General features: G+C 40.3%; 1 protein-coding gene across 2 annotated transcripts in view; it reads right to left on the bottom strand.

The window, feature by feature from the left end:
* Window positions 1–21250, bottom strand: part of gas7b (growth arrest-specific 7b) — a 60823-nt gene that overhangs the window by 23536 nt on the left and 16037 nt on the right. Inside the window, exons 2-5 of one of the 2 annotated variants that reach the window (XM_051416602.1) lie at window positions 13789–13906; window positions 4441–4518; window positions 3296–3384; window positions 1218–1274 (exon numbers count right to left, since the gene is read on the bottom strand). In XM_051416602.1, the coding sequence (XP_051272562.1) occupies window positions 1218–1274; window positions 3296–3384; window positions 4441–4518; window positions 13789–13906 (342 nt within the window). The remainder of the gene's footprint in view (window positions 1–1217; window positions 1275–3295; window positions 3385–4440; window positions 4519–13788; window positions 13907–21250) is intronic. The other variant, XM_051416603.1, reaches the window with a different exon arrangement.

Here is a 21250-nt window from a genome sequence, read left to right as displayed (position 1 = left end):
TTCAGCTTATGTTATGTTAGCAAAACTCTTCTCACATTCAATTATCTTGTAAAAATCTAAAATATTATTTGAAAACACAAACAAACAAAATATAACCTTTGTGTTGTTTACCCAAGTATGTTTTTCTATAGTAAGCATCTTTTTTTGTCACTGTGCTATGATACTGCTAACTAGCTACCCTGCATTACAAGAATGCTTCTCCATGACTTTTTGTCTGTACTATAACTTTAGCCCTGTTTTTTAGCATTATATCATATATGTAGCCACAAAAGCTTATTTTTAGGGCGCATTCTTGTTTCAGCCAGAGTCAGCTGGAGACAGTTTCAAACCAACTCACAGATTTAACGTTAGCTATAAAGCTGATCAAAATCTGTTAGCGACAGTTACCTTTGAAACTAGCTAAATCAACAGTCGTCAGCAGAAATGTGAAGCTGTTTGTGTCTACTTCTGCCTGAAATCAAGGACCCATTGTTTAAAAAATGACTAAGAATTTCAATTAGCAAATCTTCCACTGTTATAATTGACCGTGTTGTACACAATATCAGCAGCAGTTAATAGTACCAAATGTAGCTCCCCTAAACTCTCTTTCTCTCATGTTTCCCTTTTATAACCATCTGCTTATCAATAGCATCACACTGGTTGCTATGGAAGCCGAGACATGCCGCCCCCCCAATCTCAAGCTTGTGGTTTTAAATGTATAGTTAAAAAAAGAAAGAAGAGAAATCCATAACGTCACAGCAGCAGCTACTTATGGAGGCCCAACAGGATGCGACGGCCTGACAACAGTGGAGAAATCATCTGGATGCTGGATAGAATGATGTCACTGTGTATCTGTACACTAGCAACTGAAAACAAGCACCAAACACTTCTACCAGCAGTGAATGGATATGAACTATAGACAGAGCAACACTGAGGAGGAAATTAAACATATTTACAGCTTTCATATAGTAAAGATTTAGTTTGTATATTGTCCCAATGTGTTAAATACATGTATTCATGTATTTGTATTACAAGTGATGCAGCAAACATGTATCTGGAAAAAGAAATCCCACCAGGGCAATCTGCACTTCTGGAAATTGCATTTCCCTATACTGTCATTTCCAAACTTGGGGGGAAAAATACTTAAGCTGGTATCAAATCTGGTCCTTCAGGGCTACTGTAGAGAGCCAGGGTGAGTTCATGGTTCGTTAAGAGTTCCCGTTAGTTGCCCCACTCACCGTGACCGTGGTCTCCTTGTTCTGTTTCCTGGTGGGTGACGTTGATCCCGGGCTCTGCTGAGAGAAGAAGGACGCTCCGTCAAAACCTCCGTCCTCTGTGTCAGACATGACTGCTCAACATACACACACTGTCACTCGCGCACACACACAAACACAGTTGTTTTCCTGGCGAGCGCTGTTAGCGTCTGTCTGGTGCTCACTCCGCTTCTGCTGCTGCTGCTGGTGTGTATGTATGTGTGTTAGAGTGTGTGTTGCTGTGCAGAGTAGGGAGGATAGTTCTGCAGAGCAAAGCAAAGCATGGTTGGCTTTCTCTCTCTTTGTGTGAGTGTGGATGTATGCGTGTGTGATTTCTAACACTTAAGCTTAGAATAGAGAAATTTCCAGTGTTCTGAGATGAACCAACAGTGTGAGAGTGTATGAAGGGAGCAGAAATTAGGAACTAAGTATAAATATAAACTGAGATAAAGTAGTAAAATAGGGAGTTTCACACTTCCTCTCATGCAAAAAATTACATATATCCAAGAGAACAGAACCTTGAATCCCCAGTAGCAAAAGTGTGTTCACATTTTTTGAATGGCTGGGTGTGTGTGCTCGAGTGTAAGATGCAGAAAAGGAGGGAAACAAGGAGACAGAGTGAATAAGTGGTGGGTGGATCCTGTATAACTGCACCCTGACTGCCTGGTTAATTATGATCAAGGGAACAGATACTGTAGGAGGGATTAATCTGCTCTAACTGCCATCAGCCTCTCCATTAATGATGAGAGGCGAAAAGAGAGTGGGGGTTTGAAGACTCCATCGTGCATCATTATTATTGCTATCAAACACAAGCTTTGTATTATCTATGATTTATTTTTATGACCGCATAAAGATGCTATAAGGTGTAAGGCTGAGTATTGAATTTTTGAAATTATATTTACAATAGATTAAATGTCTACATGCATATGAAAGGGGAATATGTGCACTGCATACAGTATTTTAGCATCTTTTTATAGCGCGTTTTTACTGTTTTGGTTCACTGTTGTTTTCAGGAGCAGCAGGCAGCTGTAAATGGAGTGTGCTACTGCTACCTGTCCAGCACCAAACAGCAGACGGATAAAGTTAGTGACTAGCTAGTAAACATAGTGGAGCATTCAGCATCTAAAGAGAGTGAATACCTGACCCGAATTTGTTGGCTGGCCAGAAACGTGACTGCAATTGAATACTAATGTTATAATATCGCAGCTTTTAAGGTTTTTGGTACATTTTTGGTGTTAAGTAAGAAAAAATGTAAAGTACCAAAACCTAGCCCTAGTCAAAAGAAACTTTGCTCTAAGGTTTATTAGAGCCTCTAAACTGTTGACTGGAAGAACTGAAGTTCACCTGGCAGTGGGTTTCATTCATTCTGATATAAAAGTCTAAAAATGTGACTGCTGGTAAATGCTAGTGCGTAGTAACTTGAATAACCTACTAAATAAGGTGGAGAGACACTGAAATTATGATGAATCGATCACTATTTTCAGATCAGATTGGCAACCAAAGTACTAACTTCATGATTTGAAACAAAAAAGCAGTGTAATTTAGTATGGTTTTCACTAACAACTGAATTGTGCTTTTATCCGATAAGTCATTTAAAGGTATATAAACCCAAGTCGGCTCACATTAAAATGTCTATAAACAACTAGACCTATGTAATATGTTTTGTTAAGCTGTGTACATTATCTCAAATGTTTTCAACAACCTTTGTTGCATGTCACACCACCTCTCTCTGTCCCGTTTCCTGTCTCTCTACACTATGACCGTCAAATGAAGGCCAAATCGCCATGGTTCACCCTCACAGGTGTGTTCACTTAATTAGACTTCTGTCGATGAAGCTCTGCTCAGCTCTCTCTCGCATTCTCCTGTTAGTTTGATGTAAGCGGTTATATGAGTGTGTGTGCATGAGAAATGACAGTGATGTATAAAAAAATAGGAAGTATTAAAATGGCTCAATGGAAACTGTACCCTCTTTAAGACAGAGTTTATGCTCACTCAGCAAATGTACTGGGATGCATTGGATGTATTTCCCGTTGTATAGGAATAGGAATAACAGACAGCTTTACCTGTGGCTCTGTACTGCTCTTCCTAACCAGACTGTTGTGTGAATGCTCCACATGATGCAAGGGACTACCACTTGAGTGAAATCCGTTCACTGGAGAGAAATGAGAAAAAGATCAAGACAGAGAGAGAGAGAATGAAATTTCATTAGTCCTTTGGTGTCTGCAGTTGTAACAAGTCAAACCAAGCCAGTGCTGAACTGTCTTTTTGTTTCTGTAGCTTGATAAATGTCTTTAAAGGGGCGAGCACAGATAGTCAGTTAAACTTAACTGCCATGCTTTTTAAATGTAGGTATGAAGTACGTGTTTCAGAATGGGCAATATTCAGACAAATAAGAATGAGTTGGAAATGTCCAATTATGTTAAAGTAACCAACTTTATTTAGTCATTTGGTCTAATGGTAACATTATTAGAACAGCAGTTACTAAGTGTATGAGAAAGAACTAATCTCTACATGACAACTAGTCTATTTTAATCTTTTCTAATTTAGTCCTTTAATTTAGTAAACCTCCATTTAAAAGAAGGCGTTATCCAGTGTTGATACACTGCCCCGGCTCTGTAAATGGGAAACAAAGTGGATCGGACCGAGCCACACAACACTAACTTATTATTCCAGCCATTCCACCCAGGATTTGTGTGTCAGGTGACAATTAAATGACTTGCCCACAGACATTCAGTTACTTTTTTAGTTTCTAGTTCTGTTGTTGGAAGGTTAGTAGCAGCAGTTAATATTGTTGTCTCCTGTCTCCTGAGCTTAAAAGAAATTTGTCATTCACATTCACACAGCCAGCATGAGCAAACACTTTCCCATTTAAAAGTTTGTTTTGAGGCAAAACTAAGTAGTTGTCCGTGACAGAAGTGATACAAATGCACGAGGGCTGCTTCCACCATTTGAACACCTCACAAACCTTACTGGCTCCCTCTGTTTATCTGCCTTTAGAGCAGGGCCAAAAGAAAGACAGAGGAGGCCTTAGTTCTGCAGTTGAGGCTACAGATAAAATTAGTCACAGGAAGTGTCTGTGTGTTTGGTGTGCATAAGCGGGTGTCTTGTGCCACTGTGGAATTTTATGAGAATTCACAGCCCTGGGCCACAAAACTTGAGGAAGTTGAACTGATAGAGAGTTCAGATGGAGAGAGATAGATTGCAGTACCTGCTGGCAGGGAGTTCTTGTGTCGGAGGGACATCTTAGGGGTCCCAGGTGTACTGGACGGTCTCTCCCATGTCGTCTCTGATGATGTGCAGGAGAAAGAGAAGAAAAAGAATGAGAGCAGTACCAGCTGTTATATTCTTTTTGCCATTTTGTTACCAGTTTTGGAACTATCTGTGGGCAACAATATGAAGAAGTGATACAATAACGGGTGCATACTTGGCACTTTCAGTCAGCCGTTAAACGAGAACAAAACGCACAGATCTTCCAGTGTATTACAGCATATTGTTTCACTTCACTCAGACATTGTGTTCATATGTTGGAATTGGCTATATTTTAAAGTGGTAGTGATTTCTAGGAAGTCTCCTTAACAACCATTTCTGTGGCTTTTTTTCTGTTGTTATATTTCCTGTGTAGTTAGATAGCTGGCTAGCTTTGTAGGAAGGTGATTCTTAATCCAGCCCAAAATGCTAGAATTGCCACTAATGAGCATAAAACCAGAGCAATTTGAATCACCAATCTGAGATATAGGTATCAATTCAAAGACAAGATGAATGAAATCACAAGAATGAATTATAAGCATGTGACAGCAAACAGTAGGATGGACCCACTCAGCTAACCTCTTCCATTGCGCAACACCATGGCTAAAAGCTACCTTAAAAAGTCTCTCTTTTTTTTTGAGACCCATACTTCCACAAATAAAATATTAAAGTCACAGTGAAGCGGAAGTTAAGGCGTCTTCAGTAATGTTTGTGGCGTAGGATTCACATTCAGAGAGATATAGAGCTGCAGAGGCCTCCCTCAACCGCGCTGTCAGATTGGGAGGAGGATAAGGGTGAAATGTGAAATGAATAAATCAGACCGCAACCACATTCTTTATAAATGCAAACTATGTTTTTGCTAGTTGATCCTCCTAGTAAAGTATTGTTCTACTAGTTACGCACAAGCTAACAGCCCCAAATCACATTTGATTGTACAAATTTATGAAATGGTGCCCGAGTTCAAAGTTATCTGAGCTCAATAGAGGCTTATACTTCCATCATCTGCCCCCACTTGATTTATGCTGGTAAAGATGCTGAAGAAGGAGGATGTAGAGCATGACTGACAAAGACCCTAATACAGAAGGACTCTCTTTGATTTTTACTCCCCTATGTCCATTCTCACCACAGCCCTGAGCTCAATTAGCCATCTACTGTCAGCATAGAAAGGAGAGGGACATGTAAAGAGCTCTTATTTCATTTGGGTCTTTTTGGCTGCCTCTGCTCTATTTGGCGCCGCTTAGCAGAGGAGACAAGTGAGCCAAGCCCATCAGCTCAAATGACACGCATGGAGGGGATAACTGGCAGCAGGCTTATGGAGAGAGGCTGTGCCTTCACATTTGATGTACAACACCAGCGCACAGCCTTTACTCACTGGCCCTAAATGCCTCAATTTCTCTCCGTTAGGTTGTCATAAACAAATCAATACTGTGAGAAATATAGGATATTAATGCAGAAGAATATAACATAATCTACTTAGTTCAGGGAAATTGTTTGTTATTGTGACTGCCAAAGGGATAGCAGTCAAAACACCATTTAAAAAACGATTCATATTACATTTACTATGTGGATAATACCCAGTTTGCCAGATTCAAAGCCAGGAAGCTCAATTGAAAAAATAAGTCAGCTTATGAATAGTATTTTTAATTTAACCTGCCCCTAAAAATATTTTTAGTCAAATTAAAGCTTATTAAATAGTTTTTTTAAAGTGACTTCAGATATGGGGTGTGAAATCCCACATATTTACTACTATGTTTGACACCTGCGTGGAACAGGTTTAGTTTCTAGGCAACTGGCAACTTGAAATGCAGATTGCTGATCATTTCCGCCAAACAGGTTTTTATGCAGGTGAGGGATCAGACTTGGCACCTGCCAGTTTCATACCTCCAGATACAGTGATACATATGCAGCAGTAGCAGGAGTGATTCTCATCAGCCGCCTTGTCACGGACGAGCAAAGTCTCAAAAGTTGTCATTCACTCTAAATTGCCTTGATAAGTCTTGATTGTGGAATATAAACCCAAGCCGGCTCACTTTACCCACTTTACCATTCGGGGAATGGCTCATCCGCCCCTTTCAGGCCCGTCAGATCGTAATGATGTGAATTCATGATATCAATGATAGTTGCTAATGATTCAAGCTGCATGAGGATATGCTCTTTTATGCAACATAAAAACACCAATTAATGCTTTTCTGATTCACCAAAGTCAGTCATAACCACATTTTCATTTTGCAAACATGACTGGCTCAGAGTCACTGGTGTGTAGCAGCAAATCGTCAGCCGTCAACAGAAGACAGCAGTTGTGTGTACACGCGAATGTATGAATGAAAAGAGTCAACAGCAGGTCTAAACACAACAATAACCCTGGCATCAGCTTACTGTCCAACCACGCCACAAGTGAGGCGAGACATCACCGATTCTGAACAGGGAGGAGGAGAAATGGCCTAGTTAGCTTTGACACTGCTATATTTTATTCATAACCATATGACACTGGTCCTTGATGCATTAGCTACCTCCTGTCTCTGTTTTTTATCAATCACAGCGCATTAACACTCATATTCCAAAGAGGAAACACCGTTGACAGACGGCGCTTAAGGGATCTCCTCTCATAGCAATAGAACAAACAGAAAAAGCAGAAGATGCACTGTAGCTATTGTGGAAAAAGTTAGCAATCACAGACCACACCAAGCCTCAGAGTGGGCTGGCCAGTGTACTCTTTTGATTGACAGCTGAGCTGACAGTGTCATAGAGACGCCATGTAAACAAACCCCTTGCTGGAGACTCGTTTATGAGCAAAGGACAGACAGCATTTTGTTATCGGTGGTATTTAAGAACAAGGACCACCATTTAATATCTAAACTGAACAAGGTTGTCTATATCTGCAGGCAAGAGAGTTGAAATGAAACGGGTCTGCTCCAGAAGAGAGAAAACTACATTCATTGTCAATGTAAAATGATCAGTTAATCATTTTGGTCAACATTTTCTGGTTCCACTTTCTTAAATGTGAGGATTGATGAGGGAAGCTTTTCTTTGTCAGTCAGTGGGTTTTGGACTGTTGGGTGGGAAAAAGCAGCAATTTGAAGATGTCATTTTGGGTTTGGTGAAATTGTGACGAGCAATTTTCTGACAAATTAATGTTTTTTTTTTATTTAGTCAAAATCAAATTTAGAATACCTTTTATCTATTTAACCATAGAAACATAAATTTTTCCAGAAAGAGAGAGAAACAGAAGCTAGTGGAATAGCAGCAAATCTCTATGTGCTACAGCTGACTAGCTAACGTAATTAGCTAATGTTCATACTGTTGGAATATGTGTTTATGCTTATACTGTGGATAAGAAGAAGACTTCCATTTTAATGGCCATGTTGACCAAAAAGAGCAACAGACTTTGAACCGCATCAAAACTGTAATAGTTAAAAGCAGCTAGTCTGGGGCTCTTTATGAGTTGTGGGGCAGGCTGCGGTAGGAAGGCCACATTATTGCTCAAATGAAATGATTTGACTCCTAAATCACCAGAATATATAACATATAAGCACAGAATGCAACATTTACAGGGCAGATCTGTGTGCAGTAGCAGAAACCCAAATCATCCAGTCTAATTTCAGATGCATTTCATTTCATTTATAAAGCTCACTGTGAATCAGACTTCATTCAAAAATACCTGCAAACTGAGGGGACTGTCTGCTATAAATCTACAGTGTGTGTTGGGACTGTTGAGTATTTGGTTTGGTGTGTTTATAAAGCAGCCCGCTGGTCAGGCTGGGATGAGTGGAGAGTCTTTGGAGACGGCTGGTACAAACCGCAGCACCCTGCACCGCTGCACCCAGCAACACAGGAAGGAAAACCTAGAGAAAAAACAAGCTCTGACACAAGGACATGCAGCCCTCACCCACGCACTCTGCTCCGTTACCATGGCGACGCGGAAACACAAACGCACACATGAAACACACACGCAGGACAGTATCTAATCCAGCTGAACTTTAGAGTAACAAAGGGGAGGTCCAGTGAAAATAGCAGAGATGCTATAAATACCTAATGTTTCAGGAAAAATGTTATCAGATGGGTTTGTTTGGAAACAGTTGCCGCGGTGGTGCATTTGAAAGAACCACAGGCCTGTAGTCGAGGGAGCATGAGCGTGAGCGTTCTCTGCGCTTTCATTTTGTCATCACGCAGCGAAGACACAGAAAATAAGTCGTGGAGGTTTTCTGTGCCCACAGAGGCCACTTTCACAACACCACAGCAACAATGCTGCTTTATTTATGAGCCAGGACTACAGATGGTTCTTTATGTGCAGAAAAGTTATGAAAAATTAATCATTGTCTCTCTTAGGAAATGTTGTGAAACTTGTCATTTCTGACTCCGTCCCTCTGGAATATGATCAGTTTTACTACTAAAGAAAAGCCTCCACACCCTGTCGCATGTAGACAAAACAGATCTGTTGAATTCCCAGAGGAAGAACATGCAGACGGAGGGAGAAGAATTGAAAGTTTTGAGGTTATCTTAACTGTTGAAGCATCTAATAACGACACATTCAACATGGTCCAAGGAGTCTGGTTTGTTTCCAGCTCTTTGTCATTAGCACTAAATAGAGGAGGAGAGGAGGAAAAGGAAGAGCGACTCCCCTGGTCTCATGGCTGGGTGGAGCCCTCGGCTAATTCTAGGTCCCCTCTCGCGGCCGCAGTTTGACCGCTGCAACCTCGATCAGAGACGTGCATTATGTGATCATCCCTGTGTGTGCTGCTGGTTACACTCATAAGTGACTGCTAAACCACAATCATGCTTATAGACACAGGTGAACATGGTCATCGGGCCTGCAGGAATCATGCCTGTAGGAGTGATTTAAAGTGCGGTTCATTTTGGTCTGAGTTCGTGTTCACACTGACTTGTTAAAAACAACCCGAGAGCTGTACGCCTGAGGTTCTACAGACTAACAGGTAACTCATACACTGGACAGCGCTGGTGATGTCATCCTGCATCATCAGTGCTACAAAGATTCAAGGCGGGAAATAAATGTCTGGTGTTTGAGAGCAAGGCACACAGCACTTTATTGTGGTTTTCTCTGGTGACACACAATTAACTGATTATCATTATTAGCCTTTATTTTAGTTTAGTTTAGTTTATTTTGGTCAATTGAACTCATGTAAATAAATATATTTGGTAAGTTTAACATATATAGTACAACTCAAACACGTAATTGTAAATAAATAAATCAAATTAAAACAAGTTATACTCGTTATACTGGCCAAAAAGGTGCAGACTGAATTAGCTTATTAAACCAACCCTTTTCACTCATCATCATTAGTTGTTATGTACAGATCAGTTTTGATTAACATACCAAAAAATACCCAAAAGTCAGAAACAAAGTTCAAGTACACACTAGACCATACCTCTGTTTTATATATAACAAATGAACTGTTATACATCTTTGTTTCGCATTAGTTCTAATCTTTGTCTCAACCTCATATACCATGTTGTGTATAAATAGTAACTTCAGCTGCAGGTTACTTTATTTGTACCCGTAGGTGCAACAGACAGACAGACAGACAGACAGACAGAGGAATCTGTATTGTAATATCATGGGAAAATAGTTCCTACCATGTTTCACTCACTTTTTAATGAGAAACTGCTAAAATACAAGACACACCTTTTTCTTTCCTGTTGTATTAGGGGAAATCCCTGCATTCATGTGTGTACATGTTGCCATGGTTACCAAATAAGCTTTCATAAATATAGGCAATACATTCATACGGAGACAAGAAGTCACATTGCTGCTTTATTTTCACACCACAAACAAATGTCACCACAGTTCAACTGGAGGCCGACTCAAACCCTCTTTTTATAGCAGGCTCAGTCCGGTTGTCAGTTCCACGTCCGTGTCCATGCCCTTTACTTTCTGTTGGCAGAGAGTAGCTAGCACTACTTTGTCCTAACAAACCCAAAATGTGCCACAGATGAATTTTGATGTGATAAGGCCTGAAAAATAAGAAAATGTTCCTACAAGAGGCCCGTTGTCACCCCCTTTTTTTTTATTTGGAGCACTGCGTCTGAGAAACCTGCACTTTGCAAACTTTATTACATCCTGGAGTCAAAGGCACATGAGCGCTGCCAAGACAAGATATTAGTATCATCAGTCAGGTTTTACAGTGAGGTCACTCAGGGATAGTAAAGACAGGCTATGTTGCTATGTCTGCGGAACAGAGGAGGGTATTAAGCTGTCTCTGTGCCTGTGTGTGTGTGTGTGTGTGTGTGTGTGTGTGTGTGTGTGTGTGTGTGTGTGTGTGTGTGTGAATGTGTGTGTTCGGGGAGACACTGAGTGGTGATTGTGTTGACAGAAACAAGGCACTATCAGCAGTATCACTTCTACGCCCTCTGTCTCTCACTGGTACCATCACTGCTGTAGAGACAGAGCATACGTTTAACTCATTTTTATGATAAATACAAGCTCCTCGGTGGAACGTGTTTAATGAAAAATATTGTTTTATTTTCAATCCAAAAGTGTAGTTGGGGAACAAGGCAAGGGATCTTTTTGTGCAAAGTGACAGATTAAAGCTGGTGAATGAATGTTTTTAAGCGCACCTTTCAGAGAGAGGTAAGAAATATAAGGTGTCACCTCAGGAGTCTACTAGTTTTAACACTTTGTTGAAAACATTTAAGCTTTTGCATCTTCCTCACATCACAGCAGTGACATTCATAGCTAGAAAGTACATAATGCCCACCGAACACTGCACTGGCTAATATCTTCATGCAAACATTTTACAGTATTGTTGTATTCAAAGATGGACGTCCCGGACTTCGTGGACTCGTTGGTATTTGTCCTTGGATTTGGCCATTGGTTTTGCCAAATATTCTAGATGGTTTTGACCTGCAACATTTTTTTTTTCTGAAGTAACTTCCTCCTTCAAACAAAACTGTTGATGAAACGTGCTTGTTCAGAAAACGGGTATTGACTTAATACAAAATCCATCTAGGACGGGCATTGACATTGGCCGCCATGGTTACCAGGTAGCCAATCAGTGTCACTTGCAATCGTATGCCTGGCTGCCAAAACTCATCCCACTGGCAATGGCAAAAGCATTTCTCACAGCAAAAAAATATTACAAATGTAAAGAGCAAAAAAGCTTCACAGGATTTAAAACAGCATTGAAGTAAGCAGCTGGGTTTATAAATATAGCGACAATCCCATTTATTACAACTTGGGTCTTATTGCTGTGGTTTGGGCCATCATCTCTCTTTATTAGTTATTTCATCAGTTACATAAACTACTTTCTTTGGAGCAAAAAACTAAAGTGAGCAACATTTCGGTGATGATTCCTCACTGCACAGGAAAACTGAGTGCACAAAACTACAGTAAGTAATAAGGGTGGGGAAAATAATCGATTCTTCGATGCATCGCGATTCTCTCTAGAACGATTCCGTCTCGATGCAGAAGTTAATAATCGGAATTTTAAAAATTAGTTTGCGTGCTGCAACATTCTGTTCGCCTACTGCAGAGCGCTACAGAAAACTCTCCTTTCTTTCCTTCTGCCACCGAACTCGGATAGGACCAAATGAATTACTAAATCCATTGTGAAATTTATTATGATTTAAGACCATACTCTGTCGTAGAGAACGTGGGTTTTTTGGAGATGGTGCATACTCTGGAGCCGAGGTACAAGATACCTTGTCGGCGATACTTCACCGACACTGCAATCCCTACACTGAAACCAAATCACAAGTTTTGGATACTTTGACGAACGCTGGAAGGGTGGCTATAACATGCGACAGATAGAAAGAAAAGGAAAATGAATGGTTTTTTTACATACTTCCATACTGTGTTAAAATGCAAGTCAGATTTGTGATGAAGAAAAGCTTTTTCTCTAATAAAATATAGAGAAGGTAATTCATCTGTTGATTGTCTTTAATGAATATCACAAAAGTAGTAGGAAGTGATTAGAAAACTCTGAGTAGCAAACTCAGATGTATATATATATTTTAAAATCACGCATGATAATGTACATTAAAAAATTGTTGCATCGAGATGCATCAATAATCGGTTTAGAATCGAATCGTTGACCTCTGAATCGTAATTGAATCGAATCGTGAGGTGCCAAAAGATTCCCACCCCTAGTAAGTAAGTTAAACTACTAAAACATCACTGCTAAACCAAAAAGCTGTTCTGACTTTGTGGTCTAGCAACGAAGAATGTGAAAAACAAACAGTTTGGGTTAATAATTCCACCATTCCCATTTTTTTCCTCTTTCAACTGAATTTTACTCAACTGTTGGCTTCATTACAACCTGTATGATCATCGAACTGTGTTTCTTCTAGCCCAGTTGGATTCTTTTTAGTGACGACGCCCAAATTCTATCTTGACAATTAACTTGGTGAATACAGTGTTATTAATACGGATTAGACCCACATTGTAATAAACCGAAATTATCCTTGAAGCGATGTTGATTACATTTCCTTTTCCTAAAAATGTAACAACCACATAAAGAAATATTGTTATTTCTCAAACTGCAAGGCTCACCTACCCCGGGGGGTGCGAGAGAGCTGAACGGAGGGGGTGTGTGGAGGGTGAGACGTGAGACAAAGATAGTGTGTGAGGTGCTCAGGTGCATGCTGAAGTTCTAAAAGTAGTAGTAACAATTTGCATAGAAATGGTGGAAATCTGAAGACATAGACATGATATCCATAATCTTAGATTTAGTGTGACTTCCCCTTCCTGACGATGTTGCTGTGGCCATTGCTAATAAATGTCCATAAATCCGCTTACAAGCCATTTCAAAAAGACGCTCCTTATAACTCCAGATCTTCATCACATTTTTTAGTTTGCTTCAGCATCCATTCAGGGGTAATACACTTATTTGAGACCGAGATGAGAAGATCAATATCAGTATTGTGTCTGTGCATTAACGTATCTTGTTAACTTTACCCATACATAAACATTAATATACAGATTGTGGTTTTAGGGAGAGTTATGTTCTGGAACTATTGCCAGGTTTGGTTCCTGTGTGGAGACCAAAACCAAACCTGTGCTCATTGATCTAGAAACTGGCACTATACACTGTACAGATGTACTGGGTGGATGGATAAACTGTTTTCTCTAAAGAAATAGTTCAACCTGTAACTCCCATTTGCTGTTTTTACATTTTACACGTTTGTTAAGCTGTTTAAAGCTGTTTTCTGAATTTTTTATCTTTATGCTAAGCTAAGCTAACCCCATCCTGGCTCCACCTCAACACTTAACACACAGACATTGATATTGATAGTCACTGCAGTTATGTACAATCTGAATCCCTTAAGAGCAATGTTACATTTTATTGACTCTTACCATTGTTTGTGGTGTTGACGTAGTATCGCCGCCCTTGTGGAGACATGTAGCATCTCCACTGAGGAGGCAGAGGGTCTCTGATGTCATCAACAGGGAGCTGACCCAGAGATGCTGTCCTCTGTCAAAACAGAAAAAGCATGAGAACATCAGTAATTGTCAATAACCAGGAACAGACTTATCAGGACATTGGAGGTGAATTTAAACACCCTGTTAGTGCCACCATGTTAGACTTATTTCTCAACGGTCTGTCATAACTGAAACAACTGCTGGAGATAAACACAAAAGAAGATAAAACAAAACCACCCAAGATCAGACTACAAACTAGATGCAGTAGAAATGTGCAGCATTCAGCTCGGGTTCAATGAGGTTCTCATTTCCTCAAGTATTTCACAACCAGCAACCAATGACATCATAGCAGAGCAGGCTGAGCTGCTGCCGCTGCCACACAAAGAACAACAAACTGCCTCTGCAGTTGGACCAAGACCCTGAGCTCCAGAGTCAGCGTATGTGAACACAACATACAGCCAAAGAACACGAGAGAGCGTGTAGGCAAACTGCACACATCTGCTACTGATTAGCAGGAAAACAACAGGCTGAGACCATTGTAACACATTGCGGAGATGCTGTTTGGAGGCTCGGGGGAGTCAGATGAAATTACATATCAGCTACAGTTTGGTTATTGGGGACCATGCCAAGTCATTCAAGCATCTATGAGAGGTTAGTTTTAGTAACTGCAAGGAAACTTAATCCAGTCTCTGCAGGCTATATATGAATTCAGAAGAACACAGTAGGAGAAGGAGGAGGCTTTGCGGCACTCACAGACCATTCATTACATCCCATCTCTGAACAGTGATTGTCAAATCATAGCTTCACAATCATAACTAGGCATGGAATTCCTGCCAAGCTCTGGACTTCTTCACATGCTGAAGTGGTGTGCATGGGGCTAGTAAGGGACAGACTTAAAGACTATGGAGGGTGGTGGATTTTTTTTTTCAAAAGCAAAACTACAGGAGCAAACTGTAAGGAATGCATTAAACAGGGTGTTTGTCTGCAAACGTTAGCGTGTTTGGCTAACTAGCTTACTGTCTACAGTAGTAACATTACTGCCAATTTCCATTTCTCCCAGTGGCCACTCTTGCTATTGCAGTGGGAAAAAAATCTCACGCAGCCCAAAAATCATTTTCCCCATAGACCACCATTGTAATATGAGTATAAAATTATTTTTTTTAGTCTCGCTTTTACATGTGTTTTTGATTAAAAAAAAAATTGTATTGATCAATTTGTATTGATAACTATCACCACATACCATACAGACTGAAATTGGCTGCCATTTACTGCTTTTACTGACTGTTCTTTTTGCACTCCATTACCGACTGCCTTTTTGCCTTTTTGTATATTTTATATTATTGTATATTTTATATTTTATTGTTTATCTTTTTAGCATTAGTAAATGTCTTATCTGTTGTGAAATTGAATGTTTACTTTTAGTATTAGGAAATGTCTTGTCTTATCTGCCTGTGCACTTTATCTGTGTGAGAAATGTCCTCTCGATTCCTTTATATGTCTGGTGCATGTGAAGTAATTGACATTAAAGCTGACTTTGACTTTGACTTTGATCAACATGCGACATGGAACCAATAGTGATTTTCCTGTTTATTGCCAGTATGGATGTAGAATTGGTCTTAAATTACATTCACAATGGTCTTAAAAAGTCTAAATTTTAACCAGTTGAAATCTATAGAAACCCTGTAGAAATGAGAAGACTGCTTTTGTCCACCTTGTCTGCAATTGCTTCAGAAATGACTATAATCCACCAACGCAAACCTCGTGCTAGCTCTGTGTTGGTGCTAATGCCAATTCTGAGGGGGTTTTTTTACGAATCTTCCTTTTCCACATGCTAGAGAGCCTTAATAGCTAATAAATACATATGGCTGGCCACAATGCACCCCCAGCCCCTGACGGAAGCAGTTCTTGGTTCTAGACCAGCCAAATATTGGTGCTGTTGGTCGAGAGCTGGTTCTTTGGCTGGCGAAGAACTGGTTCGAGGTTAAGCACTGGTCTCCGAACCACCAAATATTCCTACGTACGAACTGTAACCTCCATATATGCCATGCGAGAACAGAAAGGATGACAGGCGTGACAACAGTAGCTAAGGCTCAGCAAACAGTTTAGTCTTGAAGCATTTGAACGTCAGATAAAGGTACATCCCAGAGCAAGCTATCTGATGTCCCTAAACCAATCAGTAGGGTATCGGCCAGTTCAGCTGTTTGCATGCTAGGGAATGAGAACAGGAAACAGTTGTGATGAGGAAACCAGTAATCAGCCGAACTGACAGGCCTAAATTCTCTGAATCTGAAAAGTCTTGGGAGGCCACTGTGGAGATGTGTTTGGCTCAGGGTGGGTGATGGGAAACAGGAATGCTATTCATTATCATAAGACACTGCCATACACCAGCGGGAGGACATAAAATATGAGCTTGAAGCAAACATTTCTTCATAGATATTTACTATCTCATTACCCACATTTCATAGTGGTAATCAAGCAGTAGTAACTATTGATTTAAGCATAAACTGTCCCTGGAGGCAAAAGCTGCATCACCCCAGAGAATGAAGTCATTCTCTGGCCCAACTGGAAGAGGAGAAAGAAAGAAACCCAGAGCTCTCTAGTCCCACAGGACTGGATAGTATGAATCCATGTAAACCTCGGGTGACTTATGACTGCATGTAATTACACAGTCTCTGACAGCACTGCAGCGATGTTTGCCCTTTGATGGTCTCGGTGGTCACTGTTATATTTGTCCTTCGTGTGCCTTTGAGAAACGGATTGGCTTAAATAGTCCAGTAATTTCCTACGGCAGTCAAAAGTAGTCATGGATGTAACAATGGATAAACTCCAACATGCCATAAAAAGAATATATGAGCTATTTCCAGTCATGTCAGAGACACAGGATCACTGTTTATGGACTGAAAAAGAAATGGAAGGAGAAAAAAGTCGATATGACTGCCAAACCACAGATACAGTTACAGTAGAGCTAAGTGCTACAGCGGACATGGATGTGTGCAGAGGCAAGGCGCCCTTCAGTTGTTCTACACATGTTGCTCCAAAGTCAAACAACATGGTTTATAATACATTTGTCTTCACTGTTCTGGTGTATAACGGGGTGAGAACAGGACAGAGCAGGCAATGAGTGAAAGCAGGAGAGGACTGAACTTCAAGGAGGCCCCTAGGCCAAAAATGAGCTGTTGGCCACTCTATTGACCTCCTACTCAATCCTGCCCCCCTGTATGTGGTTGGTCAGTAAGTTTGTGGCAACTGCTTTAACACAAATTCATTTAAGAATATGCACTAGCGTAATATCAGCAGAAAAAACACAGTGTTAACACAGAGGGACAGACGAGACGGGATGCAGTGATAATGCAGGATGATTTACTACAACAGACCTCTATCAAACTAAAGTGCAATTCATCAAATTACCACAAAGTAAGTAAGCTACACATTGAACCTGGGGCCTTCAGGAATTTACGTGCCCGGATGGCAATCTAGTCTTGGGTCAAAGTGCCTGTCTCGTCAAATCTACCATTGATCCAGGACCATTATTCTGTGTGTCATGGTCCTGGATGGATAACAGCTGGAACCTGGATGTTCAGTTGCTCAAGTTTTCATAGAGTTGATAACAGGAAGAATGTACAAACTCTACAGACAGTAGGCAATTGGTACCACTTTATTTGGATAGTCCAAATTAGGAAAAAACACTGTTTGACAAACATGCTACGTGGTTACACATTAATGGATAAAATAACTTCACAAGTATGTCTGTTTTTGGCAAATCTGGCAAAACAATACCCAGCAATGATAAGTACTGCAAGTATCATATAAAACCAATATTGCCATATCATGTCAGTCAACCCTAAGTAAGTTTGTATTATCAACATTCTGCGTTCCATCAGATCCAGATCCAGGATCAGTGCTACCATGTGCCAGTAACTAAAGACACTTGGGGGTTTCTCTGCACTTCCTTATGACTTTCCTGTTGGCTTCCTTCAGACTTGATGTTGTTTGCTCTCATGTTGATTATCAGGGAAATGATACCACAGTATTGTTTTTCTCTGAGCTAAGCAGAAACGGTTTCAGAGGCAGGCAAAGACAGATGGGAGTGGGCCGCTTGTAGTCGGAAGACTGCGGATAATATGCAAAAATCTTGGACGTGAAGACATTTTGGGTTGTTGATATGGTTCATTTCCATCGCTACAATTTAAAAAAGTGCCTCTGATTCTTCCTGCTTCTTGAAAAGTCGACAGATCTGCTTCAAAGTGAGTCTAAAAATTTAGCAAAACTTTTGACTGAACGGTGTTCTGAGCCACAAGAGTTCAAATTCTCCCCGACTGAAGTTTGTGACAGATCCGACAGTCCTATCATACACATGAAAAAAAACAGACATGAGTGAGAGAATGGGAGCACCTTCGTGGTGGGAAGTGTGATGAATCTCAGAGCCAGCTTGTCTCGGCATATGCAACATTAAATAATGCACCATTCCAGATGGTTAACCTTCTAAACCCCAGACTGCCTTTGGCTCCACATTCACAGCGTGCCAGAGAAGCCCCTGGCAGAGAACACAAGAACTCATCCCAGGCTGCAATGACTGAGGAGCGACCACAACAATCGCTGCTGCTGTCTGTGAGCTGCGCAGACGCTCTCAACATGTCTGTGCTCCAGTTTGAAAGATGAACTTTTAATTCAACCTGTATTAGTCACTACAGCAGTCATTTGAGAAACGCAAAGATAAGATAACACAGAGCCTCGGAGCAATATTACTTCTGCCAATAGGGAGCTGGTGAAATGTGCTTTAATTAAAATGTCACCATCAGATACCAAATCTGATCAATGTGAGGGATATATAAGTTTTGTTTAATTATGTCGTTTGCCTAAAATAATGACTTTTTTGGGGCATTTTCACCTTTTGAGCTGATAGTAGGAGAAGAATAAAAAGAAATGTGGGGATAGAGAGAGGACTGACATGCAACTAAAGTCCCTGAGTGGAGTCCAACTGTGGTTGTTGTATAGGGTGTGAGTCTAACCCAGGACACCATGACTTTCAACAACATTACATAAACCTGTCGCTCTAAAACTAAATCAAGAATGAAGCATCTATGACTTTAACTGCGTCGCATACTGAAATCTCATTGTGTTACTAATGCTGCTGAATTAGCCTATGGACATTGCGGAAACTTTCTGATTGAGGGACTGCTGTTTTACAGTTGACATACATAATGTTGCATTGACTAAAATCAATCAACAGTGTTGGCTAGTAACTGATTACATCATATCAGGGTTATGTCATTCTTATGTAAATGACTATAAATCAGCCTAGATTACATTTTTGATTACACCTTTACATGCAACTTTTTTTTCATAATAACCACGGCTGTCTGGTCTGACATAAGGGGTTTCTAAGATAAGTACTGACCTGGCAGCAGCAGTCCATCCAAAACAGCCTTCAACTCAGGGCAATAATGCATCAATTGTTTTTTTTAGGATGCAACATGTTTGATTTTGAAGTAATCCAAAAATATTCAGATTAGATAAAAACATTTTTAAAGCCAATGGATTACTCATTACAAAAAATGCCATGTAATTTGCATTCAGTAACTTACTACATTTCAAACACTCAATCTTTATTGCCACTAAAAGGATATTTGGCTGACAGTCAGGTGACAGCAATCATAAAAATGACAAAAAACAGAAACAGCAGCAACGGTAAGGCACACAACAAAGAACAACTTAGACTCAGACAGACACCATTAACATCCTGATGTAAAAAAAATATTGTGACACAATTATTTTGCTCCATACTGGACAAGGAAACAAGGAGCTTTATTACGAGTTGACACGTTAAAAGTTGTAATCCTGAAAACGGCCCTAATCCATCATTTTACAGCTGATTGCATGCAATGTGAAAGGTGGGAAACAAAAATGAAAAAAACTAAATTAGCAGCATTGATTTGGTTTTACAGCCTGGAACTTCAGTTCAGACAGTCTCACCAGTCACAGGCCACTGTTCTCAGTAAATACGCTCCAATAAACACACTGTACACAGCGTTCCCAGCACCAAACAACAGACACACATACTTAGAAACTACCAAAGTTAGTGACTAGCTAGTAACCACAGTGGAGCTAATTTAGCAGCTATAGAGCCAGATAGACCAATAAACCAAAATAGAACCAAAGGGAGAGTGAATATTTGGATTACGTTCATCAAGTGGCCAGAAACACTCCAAATAAATGCTAATGTCGCTCTGTGTCTACTATATTTAAATAGCTAACTGTTTGTCAACAAGGGACAGCCTTTATAATGTGATGTTATGCCAATGTTGTGTTGAGTTTTTTGGAAATATTTGCTTAAAAACATGGTTCAAATATAAAATACTTCATGTAAAGCTTGATACGTTGTGGACCCATCCAAAGTGAATTTGCCGTCCAAATAGCAGAAGAGGAACTGTAATATGTCAATATGTTTATGATGCTAAAAAAGAAGAAACCATATACTCCACTGGTCCTCCTGGTATTATAAACAGATCCCAGCATTTTCTCTCTCATATTATAGCCATTTCCCACACACCCCCAAACACAGGCAGCATCTCTTATTATGGAAAACAAAATACCTCATGGTCTCTCTATTTCAGTGACACTGGCTCCCTGCCTGGAAAACCAAGAATAATTTGTTAAATTCCCTTGGAAAGTGCCTTTAAATAAATAGCCAGCCTCGCACTGAGGTCAGTCAGAGAATAACAGTGTAGTAAACTTGGTTGTTAGCCCTTCACCTGGATTTTAACAGCCTCAGCTGAGACCTGCAGTTAAGACTCCACTTGTTTCCCCTTTATAGACATTAAAGGAAGTTCAAACTCAGGGCTTTGTCTAACTTCTACTGTAAACTGTGGCATCATTTCAGTAATTAAATTAACAAAAGAGGACAGAAGAACCAGGGATGTTCACATAGTAGTTGACAGTTAAAGCTCAGGAAAGGGGAAAAAGATGAACATGAAGATAGCCTGTGAGTAACTATCATGTTATTTTAAAAAAAACCTGTTAATAGTAACATGATGTCAGAGAAGTCTTAGCTGTAAAGAGTGCGCCGTTTCCACCATTGAGCAACAACTAAACTGTTTCAGACAGATTCAGTCGGAGTGACAAATCAGCAGGTATAGCAGCATTACTACACAGACGCACACTGTGCTGAAAAGGTGAGTCATCAGACGCAACTGTCGCTGCCTAAGATCACATGGATTGTGAAATGCTGGTCACCCACTCACTGGCTGTGTGGAGGAGTACCAATGTGCAGCCTCTGTGGTCCAGAGTTTCAACAGACTGGATTACTGAACAGGACTAACATTTAGCTGTCCTCACACATGCCTGAGTGAGTCAGTACCTCCTGACCTGTGACGTGCGGACTGCATGTTGTAGCTGC

Source organism: Dicentrarchus labrax, unplaced genomic scaffold (genome assembly GCF_905237075.1).
Source record: "Dicentrarchus labrax unplaced genomic scaffold, dlabrax2021, whole genome shotgun sequence".
NCBI lineage: Eukaryota > Metazoa > Chordata > Actinopteri > Moronidae > Dicentrarchus > Dicentrarchus labrax.
This window is presented reverse-complemented; position numbering and strand designations above follow the sequence as displayed.